The 25265-nt window shown below is 35.8% G+C and overlaps 1 protein-coding gene across 1 annotated transcript; it reads left to right on the top strand.

The window, feature by feature from the left end:
- The first annotated feature begins 9659 nt into the window (after positions 1-9659).
- Positions 9660-14244, top strand: LOC149834205 (uncharacterized). Its single transcript, XM_090011276.1, has 8 exons — positions 9660-9804; positions 10459-10734; positions 10820-10876; positions 10973-11059; positions 11181-11261; positions 11362-11474; positions 11568-11617; positions 14021-14244. Exons 2-8 carry the CDS (start codon positions 10465-10467, stop codon positions 14086-14088), a joined length of 726 nt encoding a protein of 241 aa, XP_089867402.1. The 5' UTR covers positions 9660-9804; positions 10459-10464; the 3' UTR covers positions 14089-14244.
- The last annotated feature ends 11021 nt before the right edge of the window (positions 14245-25265 follow it).

The raw sequence follows: 25265 nt of genomic DNA, 5'->3' as shown, positions 1-25265 counted from the left end.
AGAGAAAATTACTGAAAGACTAAAACATGAACTTGGAGATTTGTAAAACAGGAAGTGCTGAATGAAGAAAAGGAAACGAAATATTTCAGAAAACAAAATATGAAATGAATAATGAAGAACATGAAAAACTGAATAATGCACGAGAAATGAATGTAAAGACAAGAAATGACTAAAAACAAAACAGAAAATAAGGAAATGATTGAACTCTATATTAAAACTAAAACTGTAAATCAGGAAAACATAACAAACAATTAACCAATCTATATTGCAGGTAACCAACAGAAATTTAGTGAAAACAATAGACATTCAGTAAACTAAAAAAAACAAAACTCAATAAGATGAAAAATAGAAATTTTTGAAAAACAACAATGCAGATGAAAGTTATGAAACTAACAGAACTAATGCAATGATAGCAAACAGGAAATTAATACAGAGAATTATGATAATATGAAACATGAATTAAAAAAAAAACATATAGGAAATGATTTAAAGACAAAATAGAAAATAAGGAAATGAAATAACGAATGTGAAAATTCAATTGTAACACAAACATCAAACAGACAATCACACGAAAGAATGTAAAACGGAATGTGCCAAACTAAAAAAAAATCAGAAATTCAATAAAAGTAAACACGATATTAACTAATACAAAAGAGTACTTAAGGAATGAAAAACAAACAACCGAAAGAAGAAGAAAAACATAACAGGAAAATGAATGTGAATTACATTTTAATTTTTTTTTTTGAAACAAGACACAACAAATAGATGATCGATTGAACAGACAAAAGAAGAAGAACTGAAGAAGAATCCGATCAGAAGAAGAAGAAAAGAAAGATCTGAATCGGAAGAAGAAGAGGAAGAAGAAGAAGAAGAAGAAGAAGATCTGAAGGAGAAGAAGAAGAATCGGAGATGATGAAGAAAGAAGAAATCGGATGAAGAAGAAATAAAGAAGAAGAAGAAGAAGTAGGAGAAGAAGGATACTCAGCACTCACCGTGAACCTGAGGGAAGAGGTGTTGTGGCGACCTCCACCACCACTGCCATCGCCGGAATAAGAAGCTTCCACCACTGCCGCCGGCTGGAAAGAAGAAGAGGAAGAGGAAGAAGGAGAAATTAGGGAAAAAGGTAGCCACCGGCAATGGTGGAGGGAAGAGAGAAGAGAGGGAATAATGGGGAAAAGGGGAAAGACGGCTTCAGCCGTGAATGAGAGGAGGCGCCCAATTTTTTTCTGCTTTTGGGGTTTTAAAAACAACATACCGGTTTGAACCGGTTTGTAACAGATGCAAACCGGTTCAAGCCGGTTTGTTTATTTATTTTTTTAAAATTCAAACCGGTTGAGCCGGTTTATTATTATCTCAATTTTTTTCCAAGAAACCCAAACCGTGTAAACGGGTTGGTTATTTTATATTTTTTTTTTCAATAAAAAAAACAAAAACTATGTAAACTAGTTTATTATAAAGTTTTCAAAAATCAAAACTTATTTATAAAGAAACTAAAAAAAAACTATTCTACTAATTTTTCTTTTCTAAACAAAACAAAACTTAAAATGAAAAAATATTTTTCTATATTATTTTTTATTTCATTTTAATTGCAAACTAAAACTAAACTACTTATAACAAAAACTAAAATATGTATAAAAATGTAAAAATAAAACTATTTTTCATGCATTTTCTATTTTTAAATCATTTTAACACATTTACTCAAAAACTAACATAAAATTGGGTTTTTGAAACATTATTTCATAAAATCATGCATATTTAAATGTTAATAAACCCTGAATTATATGCATGATCAATCGGGAATGGATTATTGTGTTGGTTAGGGTTCGGGTATTTAGTTAGGTTGGGGTAGGACTGGGATGGTTCGCCCGACTGGATATGGATCGGGCGTAATCCTAAACTACTCGTCGGACCCAGATTGGGATAGGTCGGATCGGGGATCGAGTTGTGGGGATAAAAGGTTTTGTTTGAACTCGATCCACGGTCCATATGAAAATGGGTCTGGTTGTGACCCGGCTCAAGATCAAGCTGGAGTTCCGTCCGGGTCCGATACAGGTTCGGGTCGGTATGGGATCCATTGTGGGATTCAAAATTCACGGGTTGGGTCGGATTCGGAACGAAGTGCGAACACAACCCAACTGGGTAGGTTGGGTATGGGGCTGCTGGACCCGGACCCGCTCCTGAGAACCCAAAGGGTGGTCCTCGGTATTTGGGTCCGGGTCCACTTACCATTGGTTCTTGACTGGACCCTGAGGGATCCGAATTCATCCACAGGGGATCGATCCCCTTAGCCCGTGAGGGGGCTGCAATCATGTTTCCGGGCGCAGGCGCTGGGAGGGTCGACAGACCCATCCCAATCCGAACTGACGTTGGCGTGCCCCCAAGAGGATCCAGTAGCAAACTTGAGCCACGCAGGTCGGGTCTGGCCTGCAGCCCCTGTGGTGGGGGTCGGTGCCTACCCTGCGCATGCACGGCACTGATGGGAGGCTCTCCAACGGGCTCCAAGGTCGGAGGCGCTACAGCCGTACCAGGGTTCATTGTTGGCATACCTTGCTGGAGCACTTCTCGGTTGGTGGCGATCACCGCACCATCACCCACGGGGGTACCCATGGGTTGAGTTGTTGCCGAGGTCGACCCTACCGTCGATTCCATGGCAACGAGTCAACACTCCATACCATCCATTATCTTGGTGATCCCGGCCATTTCTTTGTTCATGCGCAGCATATTCTCTTGCATTTTGGTCATCATTTCCATCATGCGCATCATAGGGTGCTCGGTACTTACCTCTTCCCGTTCCTTGCCGTGTGTCGGATCGTTCCTCGCCTCTTGAGCCATGCGGCTATCGATGGAGGATGTCTGGGCTCTGATACCAAGCTGATGCAGCCTTCAAAGGGTTGTGAATAAAGCAGTGAAGACTCGGCTTGTCGATGCGCACTCCAGTTCCTGCGTACCTTAATGAAGGCTGGGCAGGCTCGACTGTGTATAATCGGCTGCTGAACAGGCTTAAAAAAAACAATAAATCTCACCCAAATGGTGAGTTGAAACTGATTTTATTAAATGCTCAATGGCTCTGGCAGATTGCTGATAAACAAGGGAATAAAGAATGAAAACTACGCACTGTAATAAAAAAAAACGAATGAAAAGGGAAAGGAAAACAAGGCTGCTGAGAAAAGAAAAGAAGCTGTCGTTATTCTCCAAAAAAACTCCCCCACGCAGCCCTAGGTTGTGCTTTTTAAAGATGGTCACTGGATCCGGGTCTGGACCCGGACCCGAGAAGGCTTCAATTCTGGACTGGATCGGTGTTGAGCCAGGTCTTCCCTTTTCTGGAGTAGGTGCGCGTTATCTTCCTGCATCGAGTCAACTCACCTGGGGTCGGACCCTGCTGCTGGGTCCAATCGTCCATTCCCACTGGTGGATCGGGTTCCCTGGCCGTGCCAGGGTCACCTGGTACTGGTACTGGTACCGCCTGCTCTGCATCGGGCACCCAGTTTGTCGAGTCCCTGTGACATAGGTCATCACTTCTCTGTGGCAGCTGTGTAATTTTCTTTTATTCTAGCCATTATTCTGTACTGCACATATTAAGACCTTCACATATAAATAAAATATTAATGGCACAGCCCTTACAATAGCATAACCATTAGGAGCCCAGGGCTGCTTTTATCATGTTCCCTATCTTCTTCCCCCTCAAGGTACTACTGCAAATTATGAGGAACTCGACAGTTACAAGCACTTGTTTGACACTACTTGAAAATTTGCCCTCAAAGGAACATCAACTCCCACAATTGTCTCTGTCTACCAAACTACACCTTAGCCAGAATAGGAAGGTCAATTCATTCCCATACAACCATGAGATTTTTCCAGACTCACATGGTTCAGCAATCATTATAATTTTTTTTTTGTTGAGGAGAAGACACAACATTCTGAATTGAGCTACAAAATGAGAAATATAAGAGTCCATGCATGTTTGTGCTATTTATTACTTCAACTAGAAATTGGCAAGATTGTAGAAACCAGAGTTGCTCCTCACTTCCGAAACTTGATGAGAACCTTGATTTCCCCATGATTCTCCTATGCTTTCCACATGCTTCATCTATTCCTCTTATATGTTCTCTTACTCAACTTTTCATATTTTTTGTGTTTTCTCTCTCTTCTCACTCACTTCCATGTGCTTTCTTTAAATTGGTAGTCATCATTTTTAGATTTTGTTACAAATTTAATTCTTACACTAAAAATCATGAAATTTAATATTAGTCACTTTTATTTTAGTTTTCATTTGTGTTTCATTTTGATTCCCATTCAATTCTTTATATATATATATATATATATATATATATATATATACATATATTTCGCTTCCCACTTCCTATACATTTTAAAATGTATCGCTTCTCGCTTTTGCTTCCCGTATCGTTTCCCACTTCTACTTCCTAGTCTGGCAACCTTGGTAGAAACGCATGTCTAGGGATAACCTTAAACTAATCACATGGAGGATTATGTAGATTAGGTAGTCCTTAGTGTTTAGCACCAAGGGTAATTAAAGAACTTGTTTGTTCTTCATGTCGCGAAAGGAATTGGGGTACACATTCCATGATTTGCAGCACCTCATAGCAGCAACAACAAAGAACTGGTTTATGTGCATTCTAACATATGTTCGCTGCCACAGAGAAAGATGAACATATTGCATACCACTATTTTTATAGTTCATGAATTGATATAAGTTAGATTTATTTCACAAGAAAAGATCACAAAAATTTGAAATTAACCTAGAGGGAGAATCTGAATTTGAAGCAATCAACATGAATCTAGATAATACACGAACCTACACTCATGGCCTCCGTGGGTATGAGATCTCTAATACCCCTTGCAGAGTAAGTGATTATGCATGTCTCTGTGTGTGATATATGTTCATAGCTTTTGACATTGTCAAGCATCTTTATTACATGTATCTGACTGAATACTGCATGGGTAACTTTGATGAGTGATGGATTCAAGTAGCCATATTGTTGGTGTCGAATAGCCCGATGGATAGGTCGCACTATCATAACCAAGGGGTCTTAGGTTTGAGTTCCATGGGGGTTATCCCCCAGCTGACCTAAAAAAAGGTTGCTGTTTTGTTTTTGTTGTTTTATTTTTGAAACATGGGAGTTGCAATATAGATAGTCAAATATGTTCCTATGTTGAAACTTCCTAGCTTTCTTCGTCTTTAAGCTATGTTTAAATGATTGATTAAACTATTTAATACTTTTTGGATTAATAATTAATTTTTTAGTCTTATCAATCAACATTTTTTTCTTTTCAACTAGCCAACCCACCCTCTGTCCAGATAAAAGGTATGCAACTACATTCAAGCCAAAATGAAGGTATTTTATATGAGAGAGAGTGAGAGATAGGCAAGTCAAACTTTCCGTGTTAAACTTATTTTATGATTTCCTTAAAAATATATTCTACAAAAATATAGAGGAAGAATCCCATTCATGTTAATGATATCTGTGATACATTCTGAGTATACAAATACCCAAATACAAACAAAAACTCAAATGACGCAAATAGAAAAAGGATCTATGCCATATTGGAACTTTCATAAGCAAAATAAATTTGCATGACGGTTTCTAGGATAACCTTAATAGATTCACTCTCTGAGACAATGCGGTTATACACATACACATGCACTTGGCTAGTCCTGTGTGCCTTTTTGGATGTCAAGGACTACATGGTTCCTATTGAACTTTTCCATTTCTAAGGTAAAAACAGATGCATTTATTTCTTGATTTCATGTTGAATCATTAATTACCTTCATTATCATATAATCTTTCATTTTTTAACATGAATCGGAAGTGTGGACATGCATCAGACTTTATCTAACAAATAGTAGGTGACAATCACACCTTGACATTAAAGTAACTATTTGCTATATTTGGTTAATGGCAAAGAATTCAACCAACAATATTCAAAATTGCAGAAGAGGAAAGAAATAAATCAAGAGTCCTGAGTTTCATCAGCACAAACCTCGTCATCCTCTGTGTGAAGGTAATGACTTAAAAGACCCTTCCACTTCACAATAACAGTTTTGGCATTAATAAGCAATTCCCCTGGATAATTTAAAATCTGAATGTAAAAACAACTGGAATTTTTTGGACCAACAAATAATTCCCCAGAAAGAAATTAACTGAACACAAGTATAATGGCATGTATTTGATTTCGATACCCAAACTGGCCTGGCTGCATGGAGAAATGATGTTTCTGCAACAAATAGGCATACCATTTCAGCAATGCATAGAATAGTGTGATTTGTAGTGTAATCCAGAAAAGTGTCACATAAAACAAACTAACCCAACCTGCCAATCCTCCCCAGCTAATTTGAGTATCAGATGGTATGTATCCCCATTTGCAAGTAAGGCAATATTACATATTCATGGAATAAACTCAACTCGAGTCCTACACATTCATAAACAAGATCTTAAAAAGTTTTGGTACTTGAACACTTGTAGGCACATTCATATGCATGTATGCATCCCACAGGCACACATGCACACAAGGAACTCTTAATGTAATGTATTTCTGTACATTTGTAGATCAGGGCTATTTTTGTCTTTTCACATGTACATCAAAATAAGTGTATTTTTTATACTTTTTCTTTTTCTTTTTAATTTTCTTATTCTTGTATTTATTCCCAGCCACCATGGGATTTTAGGGAATAAAATAGGAGCGATTGGACCCTACCCAACGGCTAGAATTCTAGTCGTTGGGGCCTACGGCCCCAACGGTTCTATATGGGCCTTGTGTAAATAAAGGGGTCTGCCCCCTCTCTCATTTTATGCAATTCTCAAGGGTTTTTCCCTAATAAGATTCTACATTTTTTATGTGTGTTCTCAGCCCTTAAGTGGCTTGTTCTTGTGTTTTCTTGTGTTGACCCATGAGAGGTCATTTTCTCAAAGTGTCCTCTAGCCCATAAGTGGCTCTCTAAAGCATAACATCAGTTCGTGACATGGTTGTTAGATTTAGGTTTTTTGAGGTTCCCACAGAGAGAAAGAAGACAAGACAAATGTTTGGGCTGAACTCTCACGATTCCCAATATGGGAAAATCGTGTCATATTTTCACTTTACACTAAAATACATCTTTAACACATGAATTACAGCAAGCAAAATTAACACAGGACAAGTACATGAGAAAGACCAAAGGGAGAAAGGCACATAGAATGCACTCTAATGAGGTCATTTCCCGAGCTAATCACAGTGTTTTATGAATTTTGAGACTCCATTAACTCCAAATAGTATCACCAAATGTCACTGACAGGGCAGTCAGCAAATTGACATACTTTTGTGACTTGCAGTATCAAATGAACTTGGAATAATCTTACTATTCAAATTTACTTTAATTGCTGATGCTATTGTCTAGAGCTCAAACAAGCTCATACATAACACCTACACCAACTCTAGTGATTGTACATACATAGGAACATACAATACTCGTCTACGATGGAGACATTGTGTGTTTTCATCTTCTGTTCTTCAGTGTCCATGGGAATTTCGTAAAAACCCGTTTCGATAGAACACTGATTCTACCAAAATATGTTTAAAACAATGGCAAAGATCATATAGGAGAAAAGCAGATATGAAAAACTCAGTGAATCTAATCGCAAAAGGCACCAACGAATAGGGATATACAAATTAAAAGCTCAATTGCCTCAAAGAGATCATGTTTTTGTTTCTTTTTGTTCACGATAATTTCATAAAACACACACTAAAGAGAAGAACGAGAATTCTATCAAAAAAAGCACCCAATGCACTTTGATACGAATAAAAGAACAACGCTAAGCGCTTTGTATCTTAGAAAGCATACCACATTCTTCTCGTAGATGAAGCGCAAGGCGTCGGCGGCGCTGATAGAGTCGTGGGATTCGATCGCGTCGACTTTGATTCTGGACTGGCCCAGCCACTGAGCCTTATGCAGATAATCCTTCACTTGGTTCGCGTGACAGCAACAGAAGACGAAGACTTCGGCGACGCCGACGGATTCGAGCCACGCCAGGGTGTACTCGATCATCGGAACGTTCACGAGCGGCAGGAGAACCTTCATCAACGGCACGCTAATCATAATTAGGAAGCTGTAGCTATAAAATTTTTTTCTTTTTTGTGGGGTTTTGAGGAAGGAAGGATGGGGTTTTTACCTTGGGTCGCTCAAGGGTGATGGGGCGGAACTTCTGAGTAAAGCTATCGGCGAGGAGGATTGCTTGCAAGGGAACGGGAACCTCCTCCTCCGACATACCCTTCTTCTGCGCCATCCTCTCTCTCCCTCCTCCGACATACCCTTCTGCGCCATCCTCTCTCTCTCTCTCTCTCTCTCTCTCTCTCTCTCTCTCTCTCTCGATGAACTCGGTGAAAGGAATGCCAGCGACTCACGTGTATTCATTTGCGTGACAACGTGCCGACTGGGTGTTTGGATTTCTGAGATTTGGTGGAATTGGAATTCTTGGATACGCTCGATCTTTATGCTTAATTTGGAAGTCAAGTCAAGTCAAAAGGGTGAATAATTGGTGCTATACTATTGATTGAGCCGGCGTTCAAGCTTTTATCAGTTCAAACTGATCATATAAATGTGCTCAGCACAGTTTTTTTTTTCTGAAGATCAAATCTTAGATCATGTTATTTCAATCCAAAAAAATATGATCTTTTGAGCTGCAAAATTTCAGTATGGGCAATTGATTTTTGAAGCCCTTAAAAAACCTGCTTACGCATCACAGTCAGATTATTTAAAATTCATTTTCTACCAAATAAACAATGTAGATCACATCCACATGGCCCAATCTAAAAAACCCAAAAGTTTTGAAAAGTAACTATGTTTTCAACAAGATCAGTATCGACCCAAGTCAAAAACAGGAGAAAAAGAGAATGTTGTTAGAATTCCATTGGAGTTCAACAATCTCAACGCAGGAAGCAAACAAACATTCAATGGATCGGGTTCGTATCAGGTGCTCAACCCCAACCAAACCCCAATACCTAGGCATGTCATAAAAATATCGATCCCAATATTGTGTGGGTGGATCCGAATCCGACTAGAGTATTGGGTGATGTTTTTATCGCCAACTCCCTCAATCAATTTTACTTTTTGTTCTATTTTAGAACTTGGGAGCATGATAACTATTTCAAGAATTGTCACTCCCACTTTCAACTCTGTATACAAAGATATTAAATCCAAACAGTTCTTCCTCAAGAAGGTTGAATACATAACTTGGGGTCATTTTGTTTGTATGATATGTCTACATCCTAGTTAATGACTCCTCTTTTTTTATATATATATATATAAAGACATTATGAAAAACAGAACAGGAGAATTTTGGTATAATTCCGACTTGCAAGAATCCAAACACAGGAAGCAAAACAAATATTCCAAACGAATCGTACCTCCCATTCGGCTCAGTGATAAGGATCTGGATCCATAATCGTGCACACCCATCATATAGGAGTCGGTGTGAAAAATATTGGCGATATTTTGAAACAATCACGAAAATCGCGATACAATCACGAAAAATAATGAGAAGTTACCTAACCGTTTAAAACTGTATTTCTTGTCGCGAGTTTTTACAAAATATCGCGATATTGCTAATTGTGACAAAAAATCGCGATACATCGTGTTTCCTTTTGTTAGTTTTTTTTTGTTTTGTGTAAACGAAACCCCAAAAGTGCCGAACAGAGCCCCTTCTTTTCTGCCTCTTATCTCTTACTCTGAACCCCTAGTAAGGGACCTCTTTCAGGCCGGTGAAGGCAGCCATTTCAGGCGTGGCGTCGAGCTCAGTGCTGTCGGCATCGGTAGGTCTCTCTCTCTCTCTCTCATTTGGTCATTGCTGTTGGTTCTCATACAATTTAAGCGTAATTGGTTCGTTGTGAAGAAGTTGGGAATCTTGGTGTCATGATAAGGCACAGCCACTTAAGTCAGTGGAAGAAATTCATTCCTTGAAAAAACTGCTTGAATTTGGACGATTTCATGCCATGATTGAAGTTTGCATTCAAACAAACGGCATATTCTATTCTTGTTAAAGTTCTTTGGGTGTTAACACCCAACTCTGCTTTGTTAGTTGCAATACAAACATTTTTAAACAACCTCTTCCTTTTTGAATAAATGTTTGACAATTTGCAGGCAATCCTAGTTTATTTCCATGATTTTTTGCTTGTCCAGATGGAAACTCTAAGGAAAAGAATCAGTTATTTATGTATAATATAAAAGTTTATATTAGACCAACTAATCAGAAAAGCTGCTAGGAGCTATTGGAAAATGATTAATGGTTGCCGCATTCATAAAAAAGAAGTTGTAGTAGTTAGTTTTGAACAAGTTATCTCAACTTGACAGTCTACACTGATAGAAGCATAATTTTTTGTCGATTTTTACACATTTTGGGGGCAATATGTACGCAATTTTTTGGATTTAAGTTGACCTCCATAGCGATGGTGGCTTGAATAACACAGTGAAAGATGGCAATGGTGACGAGCATGAATTGGAATGGATCTTCAATTCTCACCTCTTCCACCTCTACCACAAAATGCAACTACAGTCTCAATATTAATGGAACACCAAAAGCATTTGCTTCATCATTGATGGCCACTAGCTCTTCTGTGTCCAGAAAAGCACTTACTTCTCGCCTAAGGAAACAACTGCAGCCATGGAAGCAGCCGAATCTCATCCAAAGATACAGGAGACCACCCACCAACAATGTCTTCCTTCCTCACCTTGTCGCCTCTATGGTAACCTCTCTCTCCTTCTCCATATATGTGTTGTGTGTGTGTACAGAAACCATCTTTACTTTTTTGCATTTCTTATGGTGGTCAGGAAGAAACAGAGGTTACATACATCATGGTGAAACCAGATGGAGTTCAACGTGGTCTGGTACTCTTTCAGCATCTGCACTGCTCCATTCATTTGCTTTGTAGGCTGAAAAAACATTCCTGAATTTATTTGTTGCTTTTTGCTAACAACAATTAGGTAGGAGAGATCATTACTAGATTTGAGAAGAAGGGGTTTTTATTGAAGGGGTTGAAGTTATTTCAGTGTTCCAAAAAACTAGCGGAGGTTTCTATCGCCAACTCGTTCAATCCTTTTACTTTTTGTTGTATTTTTTAACTTGGGGGTCATGATAACTTTATAACTATTTCAAGAATTGTGATTTCTGCTGTCAACTCTGTAATTCCAGGAGCATTACAAAGATCTTGAATCCAAACCTTTCTTCCCCAAGTTGGTTGAATACATAACTTCTGGTCCTGTTGTTTGCATGGTATGCATACATCCTACTTAATGATTCCTCTTTAGACCCTTTTTTCCCCTGTTTTTTTGGTTGATGATGTTTTAAGCATTGTCCGGGATTGGGTGGAAAGGCTTGGGAAGGTGTAGGAGTTGTTGCATCAGCACGTAAGCTCATAGGCACTACAAATCCTCTCCAATCTGAACCTGGAACAATTCGTGGAGATCTAGCAATTCAAACTGGAAGGTTGACTTTATTGATGAATGAGTAGATTAAAAATGTTTTGCTAACTTTATCTTATGTCATCTGAGACTTGATTAACATTGACTTCTTTTGCAGAAATATTGTTCATGGAAGTGATAGCCCTGAAAATGGCCTCCGTGAAATAGGTTTGAACTTTGAACTTGATGACTTCTACATATTTGGGGTTTAGGCCTGTTAAGAAAATATTATTTGTCATTAGTTTCCTTTAATTCTTCTTCACGAGTATGAAGATCCATTGGTCCATTAGGAACTGCAAATGCATGGTTTATAAGAGAGTCCCCTACATAACCTTGTTCATGGTTTGTCTTCTAAATTTGTTACCTTGCTGTTATTTTTGTTGTTGGTGATGCTGTTTTTGTTTCTGAATAATTTGTTACCTTGCTCTTAATAATTTTCCATTTGCTGGAGATTCATCATTTGATTAGTAACAGGAAGGTGATCATTTAGCTTAATCATTTATGTTTTTCCATTTTCTAATGCTTAATCATAGGATCAATGATTAAAGAATGATAATTTTGAAGCTACATAAGAAGTCAGTGGTGATTCATGACCATCTTGGTTCGATATTGCACGTAGCCAATTATTAATGTTAAATTCATTAGGTTAGTATGTAACCTATGGTTATATCCATCAAACCTTCAGGGTGTCATTGTTCTCAAAGGATGTATTTGTAATCTTTTCAAAAGTGTTTGGCTTAGGTACCTTCTTTAACTTGCAGCATATAGGCTACTTCACGATAATAGGAAAAATTATCTAATTGCAGAGAACAAATCTCCATAATTGATATGAGGAGTCAAGACACATGGTTGAGATTAGCTTGGTCTTCACCATCTTCTACATGCAGTGGACAGGCTACTTATTGACAATAGGAGGAACTGTCAAAATATAGTGCTAACAAATCTCCGTGATTGATAGCAATGATTTACAGGGTCATCCAATTGTGCACTTAGTTTTGAAGAAGGGGAATGACAAAAATTAAATGATAACATTTATAACCCTGCTGCTCTTTCCAATAACCATTTCTTTGAGAAATTCCCAATAACTATGAAATGGGTAAAGAGTCTCCCATCCTAAAGACTGCAGGTACCTTCTCCTTGTTGATGTTTTTAAACTGACAAGTGAAAAGCTGATATACAAATGGAATCAAGGGATCTTCAAGTTCAACATCAATGGCCAACACCCATTTTTCATTAGTGGGGATTAAACAATGCACTTCTTGAATATAGGAATTGGTGAAATTTAAGGGTGCACATTTTGATGCAACAATGGTCCTCAAAATCATATGGTTCATGGCCATAGACCCGTAGTGACTCCAAAATTTGTAGATCTAAGCAAAACACAAATATTTGTTACCTCAAAGCCTAAAGGAATTGATTACATTGCCTTTCTTTGCCTCAATGACTTGACCTCCTCTTCATGCAAATTGAACTCTGGATTGAAGAACCCAAAATTCCCTCCCTTGGGAATGTTAGATCTCACAGCCAAAGCTCACAAAAAGAGTTAGGATGTGCTTGGAGGTAGAAAACTGTCCTTTATAAATAAGAAAGGTCCGGGCAAAACTGGTTGGATCTCTTAAGAGATTGCAGGAAATACTGCTGGAAAGATTACTTTCAACAGTACAATATTGTGTGATATGTGCGGTAAACACCAATACACCCTGAAACTAGTTTTAGGAATGTATTATGCCAGTTTTCCACTACAATAGTGTTGTATTTTAACATATCATATGATAATGACTTTACAACATTGTGTGTGCTGCTAGATGAATGGGAAACTTGTGAAGAGTGCATGGAAAACCTGTTTCCCATCTGCGTTGCCTATTTGAAAATACTGTGGCATAAAATACTTTAACATTGTTTTTACAATTGTCAGCAACCCAAAAAAAATCCTCTGTATGAAAAACACATGCACACACATGACTCACACACTACCCACATTAGGAACTCTTATTATTAGATAACTTACTGCTGTCACGTTATTTTAACTGCAACCATTCTGCATATTTGTGTTTCATGTTCACTATAAACTAATGCCCATCATGCAGAGTTGAGTATTTGGTCTTCATATGTGGTTCACACTTCAGAGTAGGTTCGATATTGTTAGTATGTCATATTTCTTCCGGTTTAAATTTTGTGGTGATGCATACATACTATAGGTGCACCATATAAAAGACTTGATTCCATGAGAGATTTAACTGTTTTCTTTGATATGTTCCATTAGTGTATAATGGGTTATACTGGATGCTGCAATGAGTTGCTGTGAGGAATTTTGGATTTGGGTTTTATTTTATCTGAGAGTCAATATGTTATTATATATCATCAAATTTTGAGAAAAAATGTCTCAAAATTATGTTTCCAACTGTAATAAGGCGTGTGCTCATAAAAAAATATGTAATAACGCATTCTGTTTCTGTTATTCATGTTTAAAGTTCAAAAATATTAGTTTTTTTGTGATGCATGGGAAGAAGCATTCTTTTCTCTTGGTCTTATCATTTTGAGGTCTAATTAGAACAAATTTCTCACGTGCAGCTCTTTGGTTCAAAGATGGAGAGTTGTGCCAATGGACTCAAGCGCATGCCGCATGGTTAATGGAGTGATATTTTGCAACAGTAGCATGTTCTCGTGATTCTGATTACTTTTTGTGGAAGAGCATTTTTGTCCATTGAGTTCTCAAGTACGAGTACCTTTTAGTGGCTTTATTTAACGCTGAGTACACAAGGTAAATCTGATAAAGAAAGTTTGGTTTGTCCTTAGTTTTGTTTCAACTTTATGGGCCTTAACGATACAAAATGCAATGCGAGGGGGGCAAAACCTGGTTTTGTTAAAAACCAACCCATGTTGGGCTGTTTGGGTGACCAAAAACCCGATTTTCAGGTTTTTGGTCACAAAAAAGAAAAAAGAAAAAAAGAAGAAAGTTAAGGCCTGCCATTTCCCGGCCAGCCATTAACTATGAAAAAACTCAAAAAATAAAATAAAAGGAATGGCAGACCAGTCATTTCCCATCCAGTGGCTGGCTGGAAAATAGCCGATCAGGTCAAAAAATAAAATAAAAATTGTAAAAGAAAAGAATGGCTGGCCAGAAAACACTGGCTTGGAACTGGCCGGCGAGCAACCATCAATGCTGAAAAGGGTTTTTTCGGCCATTTTTTAACTGGTGACTTACACCAGGTGTGTAGAGAGAGAGATGAGGATGCTGTGGGGGAGGGGCTCCCAATAAATCAGGTTTCCAACATGCAGGGTCCCTTTTTACAGATAACCTGGTTTTCAAGCTGGGTGTTGGTGCGTCACTCACATAGTTGCGAGAGACATATACAGGTACTAGTATGGATAAGGATATGCAAGGCTCGCAAAAGTTTAGGATATGTTTACATTGAAACGTGTATTTAAAAATTTTGGTATGAGTTTCTAATAGACATTGATAGGAGATTTTGATATGTGGTTTCCTTCAGGATGATGATACAAGTTTTTGAAAAGTATATCTCATCATTCAAGTTATAAGAATAATACCATCATAATATATATATATATATATATATATATATATATTATGACAAGAAATGCTACAAAAGCAAAAGCACTAAAAATCAAAATATCACCTAATTTCACTATGTATAATTATAGCAATGGGCCAATATCTCAAGCAACATGTAAAAGCAAAATATTGAAAGCCATATGTTTTAAGACAATAACTAAATAAAGGAAAAACATAAAACAATCTCAAGCTAATGATGCAAGAGCAGCCAATTGCAAGAATTTATGAAAAGTATAGGCAAGTACAAGAATGATCTTATGCATATCATCTCAAATCTATATCATGAAATTGATATAAAAAGTACAAAAATCATATTGAGATTAAAGAAAAAATAACCTCTCATGGCAGCAGCCTCAATGGAAGTGAGAGAAGCCTGGTGATGGTTTCAATGGAAGTAAACAAGATCCACACATATAAGAAAGGTATAAGTGGGGCTGCAAAGTGTTAAGAATATATATATATAGTTATTTATTTATTTATATGTGTATGTACATATATACATACAAATATTATATACATACAAATATGTATATATATACATATATTTTATATGTTTGTAATAGGCAATACTCATTAGAGGTATTTTAGCCTTTTCTCATTGTGTAATAGGTTGTGCCCCCTAGGAGCACATCTATCTTATTTATTTATTTTATTTTATTTCTTTCTTTTTTGTATTTTTAGTTTTTGATCAAGGACATTTTTGTCTTTTGTCAAAGAGTAGTTAGAAGAGCTCTCGAACGGTGTTGAGGTGCTCCCAACAGCTCTACGAGACCTCTAACCTCTATGTAAAGGGATTAACACTTTGTAATTTCATGTTTGTCTCAAGCATCCTCAATATTATTTATTTTTTTATATTTCAGTGTTTTCTTACTCTCTAACACTTTTGTGGCTTATTGTATTTAGCCTACTAGAGGGTTTTATGTTTGTGCACCCTTTGTAGCCCTTTAGTGGCATTGTATTTGTGCACATTTGGTTTCATTACATGGTACCAGAGCCTTGGTGCTCTCTTGTTAAAATTTATATTGAAAGATTGTGTGGTGGACTGTGAAGATTGGAAGAACATTGGTATGTTGCTTCAGAAAATGTGTCATCATTCTTCTTCAAACTTTTTTTTTCCTCTTTGTATTGTATTCTCTCTTTCTCTACTTGTTTTTGTTTGCTTCTATGGCCGACAAGAAAGTTGTAACCATTGTTCTCATCAAATTTGATGGGATCAACTACAACATGTGGGTCACCGAGGTAAAGCGATACTTGTGGTAAAAGTGTTATAACACTTAGTTGATAGTTCTACTCTGAAACCTCAACTCATTCTTACAAAAGTTGTTGTGGGAGAAGATGGTGAGACTAAAGAAGAAACTCTTAAAAGGTCAAGAGAGATAATGTTCTCTTAGATTACAAAAATAACTATAAAACATGTGAAAGTCATGCTAAAGTACTTTATCTTTTCATAGGAAGTATGTGTGAAGAACGATGCAAGAACATTTTAGAATTTGAGAGAGTGGATGAGGCTTGGACTTTTATCAAGCATACCTATACCTAAAAAAATGGTGCCCATAAATTAGAAATTTGTAACAAGATCTACAATTGTAAACAAAATAACATGTGTACTGGAATACTATGGATCATTAAAGAGACTTTGCGACCAAATGGTTAAATTTGAGCCTATTTGAGACACTTTAAATGATGCTTGTCTAAGAAAAAATAAATCTTAGAGGAGCAATTGTTTCAATTTGTGCAAAGTCTTAGACTCAAATTCGAACAAGTGAGGGTCACCGTTCGTCATAACAAAGAGTGGTTACCTCTACATGAAGTTTTGGCCAAAGTATGTGTAAAAGAGACTAGGTTAAAAGTCATATTCGAGCCCAAGAAAGTCAAAGATGATGTGCTGGCAGTCTCATGACCTGGAACCAACACTCACACATACAAGCCTCTTTATTTCATCAAATTTAATTTTGGGAGGCAACTTAGCGATGAAGGGAGAAAAAAGATCATATGTTACAATTGTGAGGAAATAGATCATATCAAGTCTTATTGCCCCTAGTTCAAAGGAAAGGATGAGGAAAGAGTGATGAGCATAAATTTATCGCATGGAGATAATAATTGAACTAATAGAAATTTCAAATTTATTGAAACTATGTTTTTGTCCCAACCAGTGGATCCTCTACAATTGTTTTTCAAGGGGTCATTTTCTCATATCACGGCTTCTCTTCCTGGTAAAATTTCTTGGCTTTTAAATTCTGATGCATTCTTCCATATGACCCCTAATAACTCTTTGCTCTATAAATGAAAAAATAATTCAAGTATATCTAATGTCTTTACTGCGGATGAGTATTCTCTTGAAATAAAAGGAGTTGAAGATTTTAAAAACTCTTTAATTTTTTCTATACCTAAAATTAGATTTGTTTAAAACTCTTTTTTTTTTGTGATCGAATTGTTGATCATGGTTATAGAATCTCTTTTTCATTGAACAAATGCTATTGGTGCTTGATCTTCAATCCAAGATGCAGATTGAGGTAGGTCATAGATCTCTATTATATGGATTGATTGATTCATTCTTTCAAAAACTATTTTTTGTTACAATGTACAGGATTTGGATATCGTTTTATGGCATCAAAGGTTAGGTCATCCTAGGATATCTAAATTATCTAATATACTTCATTTGAAAAAAAATTGTAACAAAACATTTTATTGCACTGATTGCATTCTTGAAAACATTTTTTTCTCTAAATTACTTAAATTAATGCATTCGGATGTACGGGGTCTGGCACCTATTATCTCTAAAGGTGACTTTACTTATTATGTAATCTTTGTTGATGACTATTTTAAGTACACATGGATTTATTTTCTTAGGCACAAAAACAAAGTATTTGAGATCTTCAAATATTTTCATAACTTAGTAAGAAAATTATTTTAGTCTAATATAACTATTTTTTGGTCTACTTTAAGGGAACAATTTATGTCAAATGATTTTAAAAAGTATTTGTAACTAAATGACATTGTTCACCAAAATTTTTGTGTTTACACTCCTTGACAAAATGGTTTTGTAGAAAGAAAACATATGAATATTGTAGAGACTACCATAACCTTGCTCATTTCAAAAAATATTCCAAAAGAATTTTGGTCCACAATTTTCCTTACTGTTGTTTACCTTAAAAATAGAATTCTTCCAGTAAAGCTTCAAAACATTACACTTTTTTAAAAACTTTACAAAATTTGTCTTCATTACTATAGATTAAGGAATTTTAGATGTAAATGTTTCGTGCCCACCAATAAAAATGATAAATTATCTCTTTGGGCTATTCCCTGGATTTTCCTTGGGTATGGTGAAACCCAAAAAGGCTTTAGATGTTATGATCTAAAAAAAGATAAATTTTATATTTATGAAAATGCTACTTTTAAAAAAAGTTCATTCAACGAAAATGTTTCTAAGAAAACTAATAAGTATTCTTTCTTATTTGAATTACTTTCTAAGAAAGATTCTTTGAGTAATGATATTCAGAAGGAAGAACCTATTATTCATATTCTTGGTGATGAGAATTATGATATTGATAAAAGTGAACCTCATGTTATTCATTATAGAAGAGGCAATGACAGTCAACCTAATACCTTAAATAAATATTATAGTCTTGCGTCACAAGAATTGAGTAATCTTATAATATCCAGTAGGAAATCTAGACCTCCATATAACTTTGTATCCTATGATTAATTTTTTGCCCAATATAGAGCATGTCTAGCCAAATTCTTTTTTTATTTTGAACCCAATTCATGTAAACAAGTTAAAATTCATCTCAATTGTATATATGACATGAATCATGAGTTTGAAGCATTAGAGAAATCTAACACGTGAAAAATAAAAGATCTATCAAAAGAAAAAAAAACTCATAGGTTGTAGGTGAGTTTACAAGGTTAAAACCAAGAGTGATGGTTTCCTAAAGTAGTAAAGGCTAGGTTAGTAACCAAGAGTTATTATCATAAATATGAAATAGACTACGATGAAACCTTTGCACCAGTAGTTAGTATGGCATCGGTTCAAACCCTCATAGTTATAGTTGCCATTAGAAATTGAAATATTTATCAAATAGATGGCAAAAATGCATTCTTAAATGATGAATTAAAAGACATTTTTTTACCCTCCACCAAGGTACGATATTTCACCAAAAAATGTTATTCATTTCATAAAGCCTTGTATGGTTTAAAATAGGCCCTTAAGGCTTGGCATGATATATTCAGTTATGTTATAGTTAAACTTGATTTTTACGTCCTGTGATATTGACACTGCTATGTTTATTAAAAAATCTTATGCATGTATCATTATTTTCCTTTTCTATGTTGATGATATGATCACTGAAGGGGACAAACATGAAGTTAGTTTTATTAAAAATATTTTAAAACAAAACTTTGAAATGATCGATCTTAGTTTTCTTAGATATTTTTTGTAGATTGAGGTTGCATACTCTGCACGTAGTTATTTTCTAACTCAATCCAAGTTTGGTACAAACATCACTTACATGTTTGAAATTACAGATGAAAAAAATATGGATACTCCTGAAGTGATAAATGCTAAAATAAAGATAGATGGTGACACGCCATTGGATGGCCTCACTCCTTATCGGTAAATGATTGAAGCTCTTATTTAACCATCACTAGACCTGACATTTCACATGCAGTACATACAACCAGTCAATTTCAGCATTTCCCTACCATTATGCACATGAGTGCCATTATCTGTATTATTAGATATTTGTATGATTCTATTGCTAAAAGAATTTGAATATCTTTTTTCTCACTACTTGAATTAATTGCCTACACTAACTCTTACAAGTTTGTGTGTTTTTATAGGTGACTTGTTAGTGTCTTAAAAATGCAAGAAGTAACAAAAAATATCTTTATCATTAACAAAAATTGAGTATCACGGCATAACTACAATGACCAAGATCTAAAATTATGTGGTTAAGATGTCTTTTAGAAGACATGAGAGTGCAAATGTAGTCGCCCTCAAAGTTATGATGTGATAATAAATGTGTCATCTATATAGTTGGTAATCATACTTTTCCTGAACGCACCAAGCATATCGAGATGGATTGTTAATATGTTCATAAAGAGTATGATGGCGACGGATCCTACTATGAGGCTTTGATACCAAAAATGATGGCAGACTCGGCGCAAAAGTCGATTCACGACATGAGATCCAAATGGATCTTCACACGCGGAAGCTAAAATTTATAACATGTGAGTCTGACCAGGACTAAAACACTCTGAGATGTGGGGTAGTAGCGCTCTGTTTTGACAGATGGGGTAAACATGGGAAAGTTATGCAATGAACACACCTTTCCAATGGATTCGAGAACACCAAATTTGGGTCTATGTAGGTAGAGTTATGATAGATGCTAAACGGCAGATGGACAGGACACCCAGAACAAACAGGTGACCAGTCTGACTGCTTGGAGAGGATTTTTGACCCCTCTGATAGCTGAGTTTGGAAAAACTCAGAACAACAAACTTATGCAGGATTGTAATATCTTTCTAACAAATCAAACTTTATGAATTTTGGCGATGTCTACTAAAAGTTATTACTAATTTATTCTGCAGTATTTCCAGAAGCTCAATACTCAGAAAATCATTTTGGTGATTAATTATGCAACAAATAAGCTAATTTTCAAAGCAGTAGATGGACAATTTAGCAAAATATCAAAACATGAAGGATATGCTTTAAAATGTAACTAATCCAGAACTTCAATCGGATCAACAAACAACGCTGAAATGAACAAGTTGTGACATAAATACAAAACTCTGTCAGAAACTTCAAACAACAGAGGCTAACTCAGGTCACATGCAACAGACTAACTTTGCCAGGGATTTTCGATGCTCAATGAAAATGAATCAGGAAAAATACTCAACAGAAAAAATGTAGAGCCAAACGTTATCTTTCTAACAAGCTATGGCTCATAAATTTTTATGCAACAAATAATGAGATATGACAAAAACACGATACACTATCAGAGATGCCATGGACATGATAGAACTCTGGTCTTGTCTAAACGACCGAAACTTGTTAGGACGTTTCATGGCCCAACGAGGATGATTAAGGAAAAATGATAAAATAGAAAAGTTGAAGGATATGATATTAGCTTTTCAAAAAGCCAAAGATCACCCGATTTGGACCAGTATTTAGGAAGATATGATTGAAACACTCGGATTATATCAGATAGACCCGAGTGCAGAAATGAATTCCTTAGCAGAAATATGAGATTCAGCAAAACCGAAACATGCATCAACCAAAATGAGTTTCAGAACAACTTAAATCGTATGAACAATATCATTAACACTTTAGAAATAGTTTCACAATCTATAACACAAAATTTGTCAGTCAAGATAGAAAATACGTAAGATACAAAGCAAAAGATAACAAGTTCAGAACAAAATATAAATATATCTTGTTTGCAGCAACAAGATCGAAGAACACTTCAGCACTTTCACGAGTTCAGCCAACGTCCAAGCACGACAACCCTCACGTCTCCGACAACAAACACCCCTCAGCCTTTCCCTTCTCACTATTTCCAGAATTTTTTCGCAAATTCAAAAGATAGCTTCCTCTGTTGGACGCCCCCCTTGGGCTCTTAAACTCCAAAATTGGAGTGTCATAAAGAGAGGGAGGGCCTCTCCAAGGCATTCTCCTTTCCAAGGCTTTGAATGCTACTATATTTGGCTTGAGGTTTGAATTCCCATTCAATCGCTATATTGACTTCCAAGTCAAAGGGAATTCAAATTGAGGGTTGAACTTGTCCACACTAGGGTGGCGCCAACTAAGGGGGTCATTTATGGATCTGGATCTTAGACAAGATCCAAATAAACTAAAATTCGGACCTACACTGAAATGCATTAAAATAAAATGCAAATAAAAAATAAAAACTACCTTGAAACCCCATACACCCTCTAGTACCATAAAAGAAATCATACAAGGCACTAGAACTATCCAGATCTGTAGAATTTGACACTTAAAGAAAATATTTAATATGATTTCTTAATTTGACAAAATAGAATAAAAAAATATCTTTGAGAAGATAAATGCAAAATATCTTAAAAATTGAAATATAACATTAAAAACAGATTTGGGTTCTTGGGGATCTAATTGGACTCAGATAGTCCTGCATGATTAGATCTGCAATAGATCACATCCTGGATTTGGTCTGCTGAGTTGGATTTAGATCCAACTTTTATTCAATGTTCGGATCTTCAGGATGCTCTGCATCAGAGTATCTTAAGAAGATTGTCCTGCCGTATGTAGCATCAAAATTTCAGCAGGCTGATTTTTTTACAAAAGTGCTTACTTCTCTCTGATTTTACTTCTTACTTGACAAATTTTCAGTGATTACATTGTAAGTTTGAGAAAAAATGTTAAGAATATAACTATAACTATATATATATATGTACTTATTGAGAACTTAACATATTAGGCCCTCTTTTCTCATTCTGCTCCATAGGTTGGAGTGTTTTATGATAGATCATAAACATTAGATATGTTAAGCATGCTCGATTTAGTGGGAATTGACTCTTGGATCATGTTTTTTGATGAAAAAATGTATTTTTATAAGCTAAGAAAGATTGATGCCTTCATTGCCATTGATTTTGGATCAACTATAAAACCTGTATACAGGTCAGATTCCGGTTATCCAAAAGTTGGTTTCCACTAAACAAAATCTATAGATCACATCTATGGTGTTAGATGTGAAGGCAAAAATACCAAAAACAATGATTTTTGAAAAGCCTAAAGTGGGCATTATTCATACCTATTTTATATGCATATGCACATATATACATACAAATATGTATATATATTTTATATGTTTGTAATTGGCAATACTGATTAGGGGTATTTTAGTATTTTTTACTTTATGATAGGTTGTGCCCACTATGAGCACATCTATCTTTTTTATTTATTTATATTTTATTTCTTTTATTTTGTATTTTTTATATTTGGTCAAGGATATTTTTGACCTTTGTCATAGAGTCATTGGGAGCTCTCTAACCGACTCTATTTCTTGTCGGTGGGGTGCTCCCAATGTCTCTATGAGCCCTCAAACCTCTATATAAAGAGGTTCCTACTCTTTGTAATTTCATGCTTGTCTTAAGCATTATTAATATTTTTTATTTTTTATATTTTGGTGTTCTCTTGCTCTCTAACTCTTTGTGAGTTGATTGTGTTAGCTTTTGTGGCTTATTTTATTTAGCCCATTAAAGGGTTTTATGATTGTGCACCCTTTGTAACTTTCTAGTGGCATTATATTTGTGCACATTTGGTTTCATTACACGGAGGTCCTGTTATGTCGTCTTACTTTGTTTGAGAGAAATATAATTATTGTTACCATAACATATGAAGTTTGGATTGGTTTCACTTGTATAAGAAATTCTTAAGGACAAATTTCATATGCATTTATAGATGAAAACAAGTTTGATAAGAAACTGATTTCTTATATACATGTTCTCTTGGCCAAAATTGTAAGTTCTCAATGTATCAAAAACTTCAACCTTAAAATTTGATGCTCTGAAGAATTCTGTTTATATAGAGGGAATTAGACTATCTAGAACATGTTTTTTGACTATGTAAAATATATTCATAAGGGCTTTTCTTAGACATAGGATCAAAGAGAGGTAACAATCACTTTCAATGATGTAGAGTGATGAGCTGGTTCAAGTGCTGCTCATCTCATCATTAGAAAAGAAAACCCTGAAAGCCTTCAAATGAGGTTGGCATAACTTTTTTTATAAGTCAACTTCCAAAGTAGTTGCAAAGGAAGAAGTCCACCTTAAGGGAGGTTAGTACACGGAATAATGTTTTGTGCATGACAACCATAAAATAAAAACCTGCTTTCCATGTCTTTCTTATCAAGCATGCCTTTGTGATGATCTTCGAGCCTGAAAATCGTCTTTTGATAGTGATCCATTCATTGAGAAGGGCCGGTATTTTAAGTTTTTTTTTATAGGCAAGCTGGGGTTAGTCAGACCCCCACCAGTTATAAATCATACCATTGTGATTTGAACTTGCGACGTCCCAACACAAGGTGATGTGCACTAACAACTCCTACCAAATACCGCGGAGCCTGGTTGGTGCGGTATTTGAAGTTGACTCCGATGCCTTTCCCCCTTTCTTGAGGATTGGGGCAATTTTAAGCCAAGCTTGCCTAGGACTTGATCTTGGCACCAGTTCATAATGATCAAAGTTGAATTCAAGATTTCTAAGTTCAAGTAACATGTAACCCTTTTAATAAATGGTTGCTCATTTCTTCCAACATAGTGCACCGTGAATCAATCTACAATGTGCTCTCCTTCTTTCCCTTTTGATTGATTTGTTTCTTCGTTCATGCAAGCCCTTGTTGCATTTTGTAATCCTCGACGAGTCGAATTTGCATATGCTTAGGATAGTCAACTCGAGCCAGTTTGTCTAACCCACTAAGCTTAGCTCTAAAGGGGAGTTCCTAATTAACATAAGCAACTAAAAAAATCAAAAAGATTTTGAAGAAACGAGAAGTTTCTTCTAGAGGTCTTGATTTAAAAGACAGTCAAATTTCTCATTATCGAGATTTTCTCAGTAAAGGAAAATCTTGCCAACATTTAAAAAAAGCATTTTGGGGAAAATACCACTACATATAAAAATATAAGAAAGGATAAAAATTGTAAATATCACGTTAATAACATGATCATATCAGGATAAAAAAATAATATTTTGAAAATATCATTTTTTTTTTCAAAATTGCATCTACTTTTGAAAGTCACGCAATAAAATCATGAGATTTAAAAAACGGAGCTATATTTGTGACTATGATTTCAAACGTAGGAAAGGTTGGTACCTGTCATGAAATATGAAGGGTGGGTTAGATCACCAAACTTTTTTTCTTCCAACAACATTAGCCAGTTTGACTTTGGGTAAACCTAACCACCAAAACTAGTTCTAGCTTTTAAAGTACTTTGATTTATTTACTATTTTTGAAAGGTTAAGATCCAACTTTTTCAGGATGCCAAAACCTACGGTTAGATCTCCACAGTATAATTACAAAGACCATAGAGTGTCTAACAAGGGTTGTAAATGGATCCGGTTTGTCCCAGATATATGATCCAAATCCAATATGTTATTCATGTATATGGATCTTTAAGACAAGTTTTGAATGCACATTCAGATTGATTTGGCTACTACTTTTCAGATTCAGGTTTGTTTTAGATCAGTATTTTATGCCTAAACTTTGTGTA

The sequence above is a fragment of the Nuphar pumila genome, chromosome 6 (assembly GCF_984573655.1).
Source record: "Nuphar pumila chromosome 6, dmNupPumi1.hap1.1, whole genome shotgun sequence".
Taxonomy (NCBI): domain Eukaryota; kingdom Viridiplantae; phylum Streptophyta; class Magnoliopsida; order Nymphaeales; family Nymphaeaceae; genus Nuphar; species Nuphar pumila.
Note: the sequence above shows the minus strand (reverse complement) of the source record. Positions and strands in the feature narration are given on the sequence as shown.